Source organism: Ornithorhynchus anatinus, chromosome 2, assembly GCF_004115215.2.
Source record: "Ornithorhynchus anatinus isolate Pmale09 chromosome 2, mOrnAna1.pri.v4, whole genome shotgun sequence".
Classification (NCBI taxonomy): Eukaryota; Metazoa; Chordata; class Mammalia; order Monotremata; family Ornithorhynchidae; genus Ornithorhynchus; species Ornithorhynchus anatinus.
Window position 1 is genome coordinate 40,777,650 of NC_041729.1, and position 13,830 is coordinate 40,791,479.

Here is a 13,830-nt window from a genome sequence, read left to right on the forward strand (position 1 = left end):
ATTTTTGTCTGTGTTCAATTTTCAGGATTTGATCATTGCTGTCCATCCTAGCCTACTTGTGAAAGGGCTCACATATAAGAAGTTGAGGAGCTAGTTAATTGCCACACTATATACCCAAAATCTTAGCCTGACCCCAGCATTGGGCCAGATTGGAGCCTGAAAGGAGACTGGGCCTTGCCCATCTTTAATTCCAGAATGGTTGTTGACTATATTGTGTGGATTTGGAGTGTAGGGCTGTGGGTAGTGAGGCTTTGGGACCCAAGTGTTCCATATTGGACCATCAATCGTGTGTTGGGGGAACTTGGCCTTTCTAAGCCCCAGTTTTCCCCATCTTTAAAATGGGGGTAGTGTAAAGGATTTTAGGAAGACCAACTTTAGTTGTGTCCATAGAATTGTGCCTGCGGGTGTGACCTTTATTATGCATTTTCTGAGTGATAAACACTGCTGAGCACTAGAACAGAAATAAGGTGATCAGATGAGATGCAGCCCTTTCCCACCTGGGACTACCCAGGAGGGCAGAGACCTTTATCCCCATTTTGCTGTTAAGGAGACTGAGACTTAGAGAGGTTCAGTCACTTGCCTGAGTTCAGACAACAGGTCAATTGCAGCGCTGGGATTAGGACCCAAATTTGCTGATTCCCAGTCCCGGGCTCATTCCACTAGACCAGGCTGCCACCTTAGGATTGTTCCGTTCTTTGGAAACTGACGTTCTGCTCTGATGTGGCAAACATGGGTTAAAGGGTTACAGTAACAGAGGTTTCAGAGGTAGTACTGGTTGCTCAGGTGATCTAATCTCTTCCCTTCTCCACTTGCAGAATGTCAGTGGATGGTGGCCTTTTTTTATCCCTCCCTGGAGATTTGAGGGAGGAGAAGGGAGTGGAGACAGAGTTGAAGGCTGGTGGGAAAACAGAAGAGCAGGGAAGCAGTCCTCAGAACCAGTGGTTCCCATTTTTCAGTCTTCAAAAAGGTAGAGAAACTGGAGCTGGAGGGAGCGACAGTCCGGAGAGGGAGATAGGAGCAGAAAAGCTGGAGAGGTTAAGGGATGTTTTTGGCCTTGACTTTTAAGTTTTTCAGCAGGATGGTCAGTCTTTGTCATCCAGGGTGAAAATAAGTACCAGCCTGTGGGTCCAGGGCCTAATAGAAATAAGGAAGAGGACCAAATGATAATGGGGTAACAGGCCAGAAACTAAATGGAATTCACTTTTTTCTTTCTTTCTTTTTCTTTTTCTTTCTTTTTCTTTCTTTCTTTCCTTCTTTCCTTCTTTCTCATTTTCTCCCTCTCTCTCTATGTTCCCTGTGTGCTTGATTTTGGTGGGACTGTTTGGAGTAGCACTTCCCCATACAGTCTCACAAAAACATGTTTGGTAGAGCCTGGGGTTAATCATAGCAGGAACAGGGAGGAAATAGTAATTATGATATTTGTTAAGTGCTTACTATGTGCCAAGAACTGTTCTAAGCACTGGGGTAGATACAAGGTAATCATGTTGTCCCAAGTGGGCCTTACAGTCTTCATTCCCATTTTATAAGTGAGGAAACTGAGGCACAGAGAAGTTAAGTGGCTTGCCCAAGGTCACACAGCAGACAAGTGGAGGAGGTGAGATTAGAACCTCTAACTCCCAAGCTCGTGTTCTTGCCACAAAGCCATTGGGTGGGGCCAGTAGTGAGCCTGCAGGTGGGAAAGCATTTCCTTGGTTTGGTGGTCTCAGAGAACTCCCCTCCATGCTGATCTCTGCCATCTGATCAACTGGAAACCTATTCCCAACAGCAGCCCATGAGGACCCATCCCTGCCGCCCATCTCAATTCGTATCAGGTAGTCCAGGCCCAGTCAGAATACCCATGCCTTCCAGGCCTCCTTTGCTATCTCAGCTAGACCACACTCTCTTCAACCTCATCAGGTAAATCAGAGAAACAAGAGAATCAAATTTCGAGTGTGTTTTGAGAACCTTCCTGGAACATCTGGCTGTGGTTTAGGCCAAGGCGGGAGAGAAAATGGCTCAGCTCCTAGGCTGGCTCAGAGCCACGGGCTCATCCATCAATGGGGACGTGGCCAAGGCCAGAGCCACAGGCCTGGTCCGGCAGCCGCCTTTTCCTGTCGCCCCCAAGTCTCAGCTTCCAGGGAGCCTTCTCTCTCCACCCAAGGAGGCTCTCCAGCCTGTCCTCCTCCCTCCCCCACCTCATTGGGCAGCCCCGTCTGAGGCTCCTATTGCCTTTGCCCCTCCCTGCTATGGGCAGACAAGCTGATTCGTTCTGGTATTCAGGCCACGTAGACCAAGAACAATGGATTCCTCCTTCCGGAGCAGTTGGGGCTCTGACGGCTGGAAGGCGTTGCTTCGGTTTGCATTATTAGCCAGCCCTTCATTGTTATCGTTTTGTCAGAGACTTTTGTATATTGAGTTATAGTTATTCCCGGAAAGATGGAGGCACAGAGAACTGGCCACGTGATTCAGAACGTTGAAGAGGTTAGAACGCCTGACCCTTGCGGTCTTAGCTTGCCCCTCCATTCCAGGGCCTTGCCAAGCCACATTTCTCTCCTGCCTGCAGTGGGGAGGCAGACTCTGGTTTGACAGAGAGAACAGCCACAGAGACCCCACAAATGCCCCGTGGACCACACTTCGTAACCTCTGTGAGGTAGCACTGACAAGGTCGGGGGAAGGGGGTTGCGTGGGTAGGCCGCAGACCCTGGGACTGTGAAGGATCAACATCCTCTGTGATTGAAGAGTCGTCATACATCCTACAGGTCTCAGTGTCACCCCTAATGTCTGGAGGCCTCAGGATGATGGTTCTCCCTGCCCAGTGGGCAGGCCTGATATGGCATCATGCAATGGATTAGCACCTCAGTTGGGTGCCTAGCCAAGCCTTATCCAGCCGCACGGTGACTCTCGCAAGGTATGGGGGATTGTTGCAGTTCCTCTTCACATATGGGCCTCATTGGAGGCCAAGCCCAGACCAGAACTCGGGGTCCCTGGAGCCGATGTCCTGACCCAGGCACACTCCCTCTGTCCAGGCCTCTTCCGATGAAGGCAGGAGATCACCTTCACGGCAGGGCCTGTGGAGCCAGGCGGGACAGTCGGGGCTAAGGACTGCGCCCTCTTTGAATCTAGGAGTTGTTCCAGGGCAGCGGTAAATAACAGCTGATCATATCATCCCCATGTGTCCGCACTCCTCCCCCCCTTCTCCCCCTCCCAATTCCCATCCTTAATCTCTTCACTAGGATTTGACTCAAAATGCATGTTTCCTAAAAGCAGTCAGGCACTGGGGACCAAACCGCCAATGCCACAGTTAGGCCGTGGGAAACTCGGTCACTGGACACTCTTCCTCCCCCAAAGATGGACGAAGGGAAAAGGGATTAGAGGCAGGGGTTGCTTCCAGGCTTGGAAGACTGGTCAGAGAGAGGTCTGTCCAAGAGGGAGGGAAAAGAAGCTGGAGTTCAATCAAACCATCGTGTTTATTAATAATAATAATGTTGGTATTTGTTAAGCGCTTACTATGTGCAGAGCACTGTTCTAAGCGCTGAGGTAAATACAGGGTAATCAGGTTGTCCCACGTGAGGCTCACAGTTAATCCCCATTTTATAGATGAGGTAACTGAGGCACAGAGAAGTTAAGTGACTTGCCCACAGTCACATTGAGCACCTACTGTGAGCAGAGGAAAAACCAACTGGCAGCCACTGCTGCCTTCTCTCTTTTCTTCCTCCTCCCCCACCCCCCCACCGTAACTCGCCCCCATCCAGCTGGAGAGTAGCAGGGCCCTGGCTGGTCATTGATTTAAAGCTTGATTAGATAGCTGCACCCGGCTACTCTCCTCTGGTTCGGGCTTTTCTGGCAAATGCTTCTCTGAAGACTGTTTCAATAACATTTTTAATAAACTCTAAATGGTTCCAATAAGTAAACCTAAATGAATCCTGCATAAGTCCCGCAATGATTCATCGGCTGGTCCAGCCTGGGAAGACGCCTGATGCCTCAGCCTGGTCTCTTCTGGGCAATGTTCCGGCCAGCGTCTTTCCCAGCTGCCCCCTGAAAGGGCAGAGCTTTGTGAGTGCACGTGTGTGTGCTGTATGCTCGTTTCTGCTTTTCGCCACCTCCTGTTTGGCCTTTTCTAACAAGAGCTTCCTTCGGGCTACTGGCTCAACTGGTTCAACTCCAGTGTCATATAGATGAAAGGTCCCTCAGCCGTTCCTTGGGTGGCAGGAAGACGGGCCCTGGCACCTTCCAGGAAAAGGGAGCTGAGTCCATCTGAGCAGGGCCAGAGAGCTCTCTCTCTCTTTCTCTCTTTCTCTCACTCTCTCTAGTCCCCTGCTGCCCTTTTACTCAGGGCAGAGGAAGGGATGTCTTAGGGCCTGCTGCCCAGCGAGGCAGTGCTCCCCAAAGACGTGCTGGCTTTGTTTCTCTGCATTGTCATTCCTCACTCTGATGAGTGCTCAGAGATGGAAATGAATTCCAACTCTGAGTTTCCAAACTCCAACTTGGGTAGCTGCATCTAAAAATAGCAGCGCACAGAGAGGGTTCTCTTCAATCATCCTCATTGATTTGCCTTCCCGGCAGGCCGAGCCACCCCGGCCTAGGCTGCTGCCGAGACCAGCATTCTCTCCCCCTGCATCCTGCTGGCTGGTGGGGCCCAGGCTGGGCAGGTTTGATCGGGGAGGGTGACAGGATGGAGAGGTGTTGCTCTGCTCCTTCCCCTCCCTCCCCCACTTGCAGCTTGGGACATTATGGGTGGTGGGGAGTCTCAGGAAGCTGGTCTGTGTTGTTAGGGAAAGTGATTTGGAGAACTCCATCTGCTTCCCACTGGGACAATGGAGTTCAGTTTGGAGGCAGCAGTTGGAAAGCTAGAGACCTGGACCTCTTTGCCCTGGAGGAGCCTCTGCCCCCAGCTTCCTTCCAGAAGGCACGCAGTCAGAAGCAGCAAAAATCTCACAAGACTGTAGAGCGGAGCTAGCAAGTTTCTCTCCCGAGCTTCACTTGGGGTGATCTCAAATCTGGCAGTCTTTCTGGGGAGCAGGGCTGGGATCCGGGCACCCGCTTAGGAAATTTTCATCCATGGAATTCCTGATTGTCTGGGCTGGGCAGGGCTGGGACACAGGGATCTGGGACTTTTCTCCCTTCATCCTTTGCTCCCTCCCTCCTAGCCCTAATCTCCCAAGGATCCTCTCCTGCCTCCCTCACCTTCCCAGGCTGATTTGAGAGAAATTCCCTGTGAGATTCTCATTGGAGGCTGCTGCCTGTGGTGTGAGTGCCTCCAGGCTGAAGGTAGCAGAAATGGGGTGATAATGAGTTGGGAAAGATGGTGTCTCTCTCTACCCTGCAACCAGCCTCTCCAGAAAGTCCACGGGTGCAGCCTCTCCAGAGGTACCAGAGGGTTTAAAGACTCAGGTAGTTGGCTGGCAGGCTGGCTGGCTGGAGGAACTGGAGAAGGGCAGGAAACCCTCCCCTTAGGGCTGTTTGTGTTGGGAAGAGGGAGGAAGTCCTTGATGGATGTGCACGAGGATCGTACCACTCTCTCTATCTCTCTCAAGATGCTAGAAGAGTAGCATGGCTTAGTGGAAAGAACACAGGCCTGGGAATCAGAGGACCCAGTTTCTAATGATGGCTCCCTGATCCATCTGCTGTGTGACTTTAGGCAAGATGCCTAACTTTTCTGTCTCAGTTCCCTCATCTGTAAAATGGGGATTTAAAAACCTGCTCTCCCTCCTCCTTAGACTGTGAGCCCCATGTGCACCAGAGACTGAATCCAACCCCATCACCTTGTATCTATCCCAGCACTTAGTACAGTTCTTGGCACATAGTGGGTAGTTAAATACTTATGATTGTTGTTGTTGTTACTGTTGTTGAGTTGGAGTCCCGCTGTCCTTCATGGGACCCTGTGATCTACCTTGGCCAGCAAATTGGCCATGCTTTCTCCCCTGATTTTGAGGAAACAACTGCTTGCTGAACCTGTCCTCCTCTTGGTACCATCTCTCTGACCTATCCCTTCTGCTGGTTTCAGAAAGTCGGCTTTGGTGGAGAATGCCTCCGCGTCCCAACCCCAGTTGGTCCCTCGCCCTTTGGCTTCGTTCCCGTTCTCACACAGTTTCCTCTGGTCCACGTGCACCGTTAGCTGTCCTTTGAGTTTGTCGGTGCTATTGCGGCTGGAAGAGGGGCCCGCAGCTGATTGAAACCGAGATCCAACACATGGCTCACGGGGTCCAGGTTGGCCCTTGATGCCCTGATGTATGAGCAGCCCACTGAGCCTGGGGCACACTCTTTTCCTCCCTCTTAGTGTCAGAATGGTCAGGAAATCTCTGTTCTGGGACCACCCCCCACCATACGCACGCACAAACATACACACACACACACCCTATCCCCGCCCCCCGCAATTGCTGGGATCTGATTTTGCTGGTTGTCCCCCACTGTTTGATGTTCGCCTAATCGACTCTTGGAAGCATTTCTCCTGTCTACCCTATTCGTCCCATCCAGCTCATGTTAAGCAGCTAATGTTGTCTCCTTCTGGGGCTGCCTCAGCCTGGTTCAAGAGAAAGCTGCTAATTGTTCATCCCTCCTAGAGGAGGAACGGACGAGGGACCCAGGCTACTGTTGTCACAGAGGGAGCGGGGGAGAAGAGGAACCAGTGAAGGGGTGTTAGGGAAAGCATTGGAGAAGTACTGTGGTCTACAGGAAAGAGCCCAGGCCTGGGACTCAGAAGACCTGGGTTCTAGTCCCACTTCAGCCACTTGCCTTCTATGTGACCTTGGGGAAGTCATTTCTCTGTGTTCATCTGTAAAATGGGCTACCTAGTCTCCTTCCTTAGAATGTGAGCCCCAAGTGGGAGAGGGTCTGTATCCAACCTGATTATCTGGTATCTACTTAGCACTTAGTACAGTGCTTGGCACAGAGTAATCGCTTAGCAAATATGATTATTGTTTTTATCAAAAAGTATTAATATTGTTCTTATGGAGGAGATTACAAGGCCAGGATGGGCCATCTATAATAATAATAATGTTGGTATTTGTTAAGCGCTTACTATGTGCAGAGCACTGTTCTAAGCGTGAGGGGAGATACAGGGTAATTAGGTTGTCCCACGTGAGGCTCACAGTCTTAATCCCCATTTTACAGATGAGGGAACTGAAGCACAGAGAAGTTTAGTGATTTGCCCACAGTCACACAGCTAAGTGGCAAAGTCAGGATTTGAACTCATGACGCTCTTTCCACTGAGCCACACTGCTTCTCTATGTGAGCGAAGTTTCTCTAGTGTGTTGTAAATCCATTGCCTGTGGAGCAAGTGAGGGAAAAAGGGAACTGAGAAGTGTTTCTTAGGAATCAGGATTCTCAGTGTTTTAAGGACCAACTAAGAATCCTTCTGGAGCTGATGGCCCCCGCTGATGCTTCCGAGCCCCTGGGCCTCTGGGGCCCTCATGATGGCGGCCTGCCCATGCTCCCACCGAGTCAGCAGATGCTGGCGCCCCAGCCCTGCTGGAGAGGAGGGATCTGGAGAGGAGGGCTGAGGAGACAGCCAGGCACTATCCAGAGTCAGCAGTAGCAGTCTGTCTAGTGGTTAGAACAGAGTCCTGGGAGTCAGAAGGACCTGGGCTCTAATCCCAGCTCTGCCGCTTCTCTGTTGTGTGAATTTGAGCAAGTCACTTCACTTCTCTGGGCCTGTTACCTCATCTGTAAAATGGGAATTAATACTGTGAGCCCCGTGTGGGACAGGGACTGTGTCCAACCTGATAAGTTTGTACTTAGTACAGTGCCTGATACAGAGTTAGCTTTTAAAAAATACCAGTGAAAAGGGGGGAAAAAAGGAGAAAGCAGCTAGTGGTGTAAGGCCCTTTGGCTCAGCTCTGAAGCCTTAAGGAGGAGCCAAATAGGCCTCTGTGGGGGTCTTCCTCTCTGATGGCAATTGCTTTGGTCTGCCCTCCTACCATCTGGCGGTGAGTGGTATCACTCCTGATCATCTGACTCCTCTCTCTACTCCAACCCACTGTCAGGGCCTGTGCCTTCTGGTGACCATCCTAGAAGGCACATAAACTCAGAGGCTCCAAGGGCCTATCTATCCTCTGACCGTTTCCCTTATTTCCCACAACAGCTAATTGGAGAAGGGCCCTGCTGAGTGGTCAGTGGTAGGATCTGGGGGTCTATTACTATACCCACCTCCCTCCCTCCCACCTGCCCCCACCATTCCCTATCTGCCCTGGAACTGGAAATCCTGGGCCTGTTCTAGGCAAACTCTAGCAGCCAACCATGGGCATCCTAGGATTGGAAGGGACCTCGGGAAGAGTGCACTTTGTCCATCTCCCCTGGTCACTGTTGTCAGAGCAGGCCACTCAGCAGGTATCACTGAGGAGTTGGACTCCATTACCTGCTGACTGGAAACTTGGTGAGGCCCTGAATGTTGCGTACAGTGAAAGGTGTGGAATCTCCTCCACTCGAGAAGCATTTTTTGAGAAAGACGGACATGTATTGGGGTGTTCTTTGTGCATGGATCTGCCCGGTGGCGGGATGGCCCTTTCAAGTGTTAGGACATAATATCTTATAATATCCCGATTGGATTATTGCATCAGCCTCCTCTCTGATCTCCCATCCTCCTGTCTTTCCCCGCTCCAGTCTATACTTCATTCCACTGCCCGGATTATCTTTCTACAGAAGCATTCTAGGCATGTCACTCCCCTCTTCAGAAACCTCCAGTTGTTGCCTATCAATGTTTGCATGAAACAAAAACTCCTCACTCTTGGCTTCAGAGCTCTTCAAGGCCCCCTCCTACCTCACCTCCCTTCTCTCCTTCTACAGCCCACCCTGTACATCCCACTCCTCTGCTGCTAACCTCCTCACGGTGCCTCATTCTTGCCTGTCCCGCCGTGGACCCCTGGCCTACATCCTACCACTGACCTGGAATGCCCTCCCTCCTCATATCTGCCAAACTAACTCTCTTCCCCTCTTCAAAGCCCTACTGAGAGCTCACCTCCTCTAGCAGGCCTTCCCAAACTGAGCCCTCCTTTTCCCTCTGCCCCTCCTCCCCTCCCCATTCCCCCTACTCCCTCCCTCTGCTCAACCCCCTTCCCCTCCCCAAAGCACTTGTGTATATTTGTATCTATTATTTCTCTATTTTATTAATGATGTGACTATATCTATGATTATATTTATCTTGATGGTATTGATGCCTGACTACTTGTTTTGTTGTCTGTCTCCCCCTTTAGACTGTGAGCCCGTTGTTGGGCAGGGATTGTCTCTATCTGTTGCCGAATTGTACATTCCAAGCGCTTACTACAGTGCTTCGCACATAGTAAGCGCTTAATAACTATGATTGAATGAATGAGTGAATGACATTATACAAGTTTTGCACTTAGGTTTCAGAGAGGCCCCAGAGGCTAGAGCAGCTCCTTGGACCACCATTACTGGGTGAAGAGCTTGCAGCAGGCTGGGTGGGAGGCTTCCTGGGATGACTCTGGCCCTGCCCCCTAGTAGTGACCCCCCAACAGTCTAGTCGTGCTCACCCCCAAATCCCTTTTCCCTCAGGCCGGCCCTCCAGCCTCAGCCCCACCCCCTTTGCCCTTCCCAGGGACAAACTTGTGCAGCCAGAGTTCCTTGCCCCCCAGGCCGGGAAGGTCCCTGATCCTTGGATGGGCTCATCGGTGGGGGTAGGTGTAGGGGGTGGTGGCTCACATGGGACTGAAGTGGGTGGGTGAATGGGGCAGGGAAGTCAACTAAAACCCTTTTTCCCTTCTCGTTTGGTATGAGTCCCGGCTCTCCCTCTTCCACTCAGGCCCTGGTAAACCTTAGTTTTGCCGGTCCTTGTGTCTTCCGGCAGAGAAACAGTGAGTTGGGCTGCCTGCTAAATTTCTGTGGCCTTTAGAACCTATCAGGACCTGTTCCACAAATGCACGCACACTCTCTCCCATGTACACCCGCCCTGCTGTATGTTCCCGCCCTCCAATGTGTGACTGCTCTACCATGTACACCCACCCTCCCATGTGCCCACCTTCCCATATGCTCCCCCTCTATCGCGTACACCTGCCCCGTACACCCGACCCGCCATGTGTCCCCATCCCACCGTATGCGCCTGCCCTGCCATGTGCTCCCACCTTCCCATGTGTGCCTGCCCTGCCGTGTGCTCCCACCTTCCCATGTGTGCCTGCCCTGCTGTGTGCACACTCGTTTCCCCAGAAGAAGGGAAAGATTGGGGGAAGGCAGGAAGATCTCAGCAAAAAGCTAAATTCAAAAATTAGAACAAACAGAAACCAAACCCCGATCCTTTTTCTAAAATCCATGATTAAAACCTGGTACAAACAGGTGCCTTTTTTGTAGCTTTTTTTTTTTTTAAAGCAGATGTCGGGCTTTCTTTTTTCCTTCTCTTTCATTTTACAGCAAACATTGCAAATATAGAAATTCTTTTCTCTGTACAATAGAACGGCTTCAGTTTACAATGCAGCGCGGGCAGGACCCAGGTAGGCCTGGATCCCGGAGAGAGCCTGCTGCCGTCTTGGCTTCCCTGAGGAGCCTGGAACTCCTCCCGGCTACAGTCTTCCGGTCACCTCGGCGGTCGGTCTGGGTGACGGGCTCTGCACCCTCGATCTCTTGAGCAGACCCCGGCTCCGCCCGGTCCACCCACCCCCGCGGCCCACGGCCCCAGGAGGCCCGGGCCGAGCCTTCCCAGCCGGCACAGGTCTCTGGTTGCTGCACAGTCCCACCTGGAAGGCTCCAAAAGGCTCCCACCCCCAATCTGCTGCTTCTGGTCTCTCTCTGCACATTTTTTTTTGTTGTGTTTTCCCCTTTTTTGGTTAATTCTGGAAGAGGAGGGAAGAGGAAGAGGAGGAGAAGAAGATGGAGGAGAAGGAGATGGAGACAGACTGTACACAGAGAATCCACAAAAACCACAGACTAGGACATCATGCGATGCAACATTAGGCCCGGTGGCGGACCCCGAACCTCTCCCCCTGGTGCTCTTTATTTTTGTTTTTGCTTCTTTTAAGTCAATTTTTTCTTAAAAAAAAAAAAAAGAAAACTGAAAAACTCCCTACTGCCCCTCCCCAAAGCCACAGTTTTCCAAAGTTCTGTGTGTGGGTGTGGGTGTATGTGTGGTGTGTGTGTGCGCGCGCAGATTTGGTGCGTCATTTGTAAGGGTGAGTCCTCTCACTCTCTGTATATATTAGATATATAGATCACCGTTATATATTTCTTTTGTAAATCTTTTCCACCCACATCCCCCCGCTGACGGGGATGGCCGCTGCCACTTTGTGTTTTGTTTTCAGTAGGTGGTCTCTGGATTAAAAATGGCTGCCACCTCCCGCAGCTTGCATTTCCTTTTGGTCCGGCGGGATCGTGAGTTTTGGAAACGGAGAGCCGGGGGCGGGGCGCGGTGGGATTGAGGGAGAGAGGGGACCGGGCCCGGCAGCGGGACGCGGGAGAGGGGAGAAGGAGGGGATTCAGGACTTGTGCTGGGCCGACACGCCCTTCCAGTAGTCTAGGATGTCGTGGAGATCCTCGTCTTTGGCGAACTGGACCTTTTTGCGCAGGGCGTGTCCGGCCGCCACGAACTCATCGTCGTCTTTGTGGCGCCGGCGGTTCAGTCTGAAGCGCTCCCAGATGCTGTGGGAGGGCCGGCACGTGTACTCGGGGCTGGACGAGTAGCTCAGGTGGCGGTACTGGGGGGACAGCGGGGAGTAAGCCAGGTCCCGGGGTCGGGGCCGGGTCAGAGGCTCCAGGATGGAGGGCTTGCGGGCCCCCAGGCTGTCGTGCGGGGGCGGCGGGGTCGGGGGCGGCGGCTCCCCCGGGTGGGACCCGGGGTACGAGTGCCGGTGCTCGCCGAACTGCCGGATCCGCTCGGCCTCGGCCCGCAGGACGGCGGCCGCCGGGGTCACGGTGAGGATGGCGTCGGCGGGGCCGGGGGCCGCCGCCGCCACCTTGTCAGCGTATTTGTGGGTGGAGGTCTCAGGGCGGAACGGGCGGGGGCTGCGGACGGAACCGCCGCCGCCACCCCCACCCGAGGAGGAAGCGCCGGCCCGCGTCGGGGGCCCCTCGGAGCCGTGGTGCCTCTGCAGGGGGTGGGCATAGCTGTCCTGGTAGGCGGGGGCGAGGAAGGCGCCGCGCTGGCCGGGGGGCTGCTCGGACAGGAGGACCAGCTGGGGCTCGGCGGCGCACACGGCCCCGGACTTGACCCCCTGGAAGGAGGTGGCCTCGGACTTGAGGGCGTCGATGCAGTTGTTGATGATCTGATTGACCTTGTCCACCTCTTTGGCGATGGTGGAGATCTCGGCCACGGAGCCCTGGGCGTCGGGGCCCAGGCCCGGCTCGCGGTCGCGCTGGTCACCGGTCCGCACCTCCATGTAGTTGCCTTTGGTCCTGGGGGTCCCGCCGGCCTCGCCCAGCTTGTAGGGCTCTGCCTCCACGGCCGCCGGGGGCAGGAAGGGGCCGCCCGGGGCCTCCAGCTCGGGCCCGTACTTGAGCTCAATGATGGTCTTCTTGAGGCTGCCGGCGGAGGCGGAGGCGGAAGCGGCGGCAGTGGCGGCGGCCGCCTTCTTGTGCTGCTCCTGGCGGCGGCGGCGGCGGCGCAGGCAGTGGTAGACGAGGCCCAGCACCAGCACCATGCCCAGGAGGCAGCCCAGGACGGTCACGATGTAGTGGGTGGCGGTGGCGGAGCCGAGCGCGGGCCCCGGGGAGGGCGCGGGCGGCAGCGGCGGCCGGCTGGGGCAGATAGTGAGGCAGGTGTGGTTGTAGCGCAGCGGCTGGCCCAGAGAGACCACGCAGTAGGTATAGTTGGTGTGGGCCACCAGGTTGGCCAGCTCGATGTCCTCCCGCTCCTTGCGCAGCTTGGTGATGTCCGAGGAGAAGCCGTTCTCGAACTGAGCCAGCACGTACATCTTGCCGAAGGGGTGGGGCAGCTGGACTGTCAGCGTGGCCGAGTTGTGGGTCAGGTGCTTGACCCGGATGTGGGGCCGCGCTTCGGGTCCCGGGACGGGCGGGCGCGGGGAGGCGGGCGGCGTGGGGCCGTCCCCCGAGAAGCAGTCGTCCTCGGGGCAGGCGTGCCCGTCCTCGAGCGGGGCGGCGGCCGTGGGCGGCGGGGGGCGGGCGGGGGGCAAGCGGCGTGGCCCCCCAGCCGGGCGGGCCCCGTCGGCGCACAGGGCGGCCAGCGTGCCCAAGGCATTGCGGTAGCCACCCCGGCCCTGGCCCAGCAGGAAGTAGCCGGCATAGTCGGGCGGGGACTCGCACTGCACGCGGTCGTAGGCGCGGGTGGCGTTGGCAAAGTCGGCCAGCCAGCGGAGGAAGGCCAGCAGCTCGCAGGAGCAGTAGAAGGGGTTGCTGTACAGCTCGCAGACGGACAGGCGGCTCAGGCCGGCGAAGGTGCCCCCGTCCAGCCGCTGGATGCGGTTCATGGACAGGTCGACGTTCATGACGTTGGGGCACTCCCAGAAGGCGTTGGGGGTGACCGTCTCGATGAGGTTGGCCTGCAGGTAGAGGTACTCGAGCTTGCCCAGGCCCCGGAGCAGCCCCTCGCTCAGGTTCCTCAGCCGATTGTAGCCCAGCTGCAGGACCTGCAGGTTGAACTGGGCCGAGAAGGCCCCGTCCTCCACGGAGGAGATCTCGTTCTTAGTCAGGTTGAGGTACGTCAGGTTCCCGAAGCGGCTGAGCGAGGAGTACTGCACGCTCTTGATCTTGTTGTCGTTCAGCCTCAGGTCCACGATGGTGCTGTTGATCTGCTGCGGGATGGACTCGTAGGGCGGCTGGTTCTGGCTGCAGATGGCCAGCCACACGAAACCCTTGTCGCCTTCGATTAGCCAGCAGTCAGCCCGGGCCAGCCCTCCCGCGTGCAGCAGGGACACGGCCGCCACGCAGGCGCACAGCACCGCCGCCGCCCCACCCCCA

At 54.9% G+C, this 13,830-nt stretch overlaps 1 protein-coding gene across 1 annotated transcript; it reads right to left on the reverse strand.

Annotated features, from left to right (window-relative positions):
- Positions 1–10,221: 10,221 nt before the first annotated feature.
- On the reverse strand, positions 10,222–13,823 carry ELFN1 (extracellular leucine rich repeat and fibronectin type III domain containing 1; the record flags this gene model as incomplete). The annotated part of the gene is made up of 1 exon (XM_029058410.1): positions 10,222–13,823. A coding segment is annotated over one exon (2,430 nt), but the record flags the coding sequence as incomplete, so codon positions are not given.
- Positions 13,824–13,830: the final 7 nt, after the last annotated feature.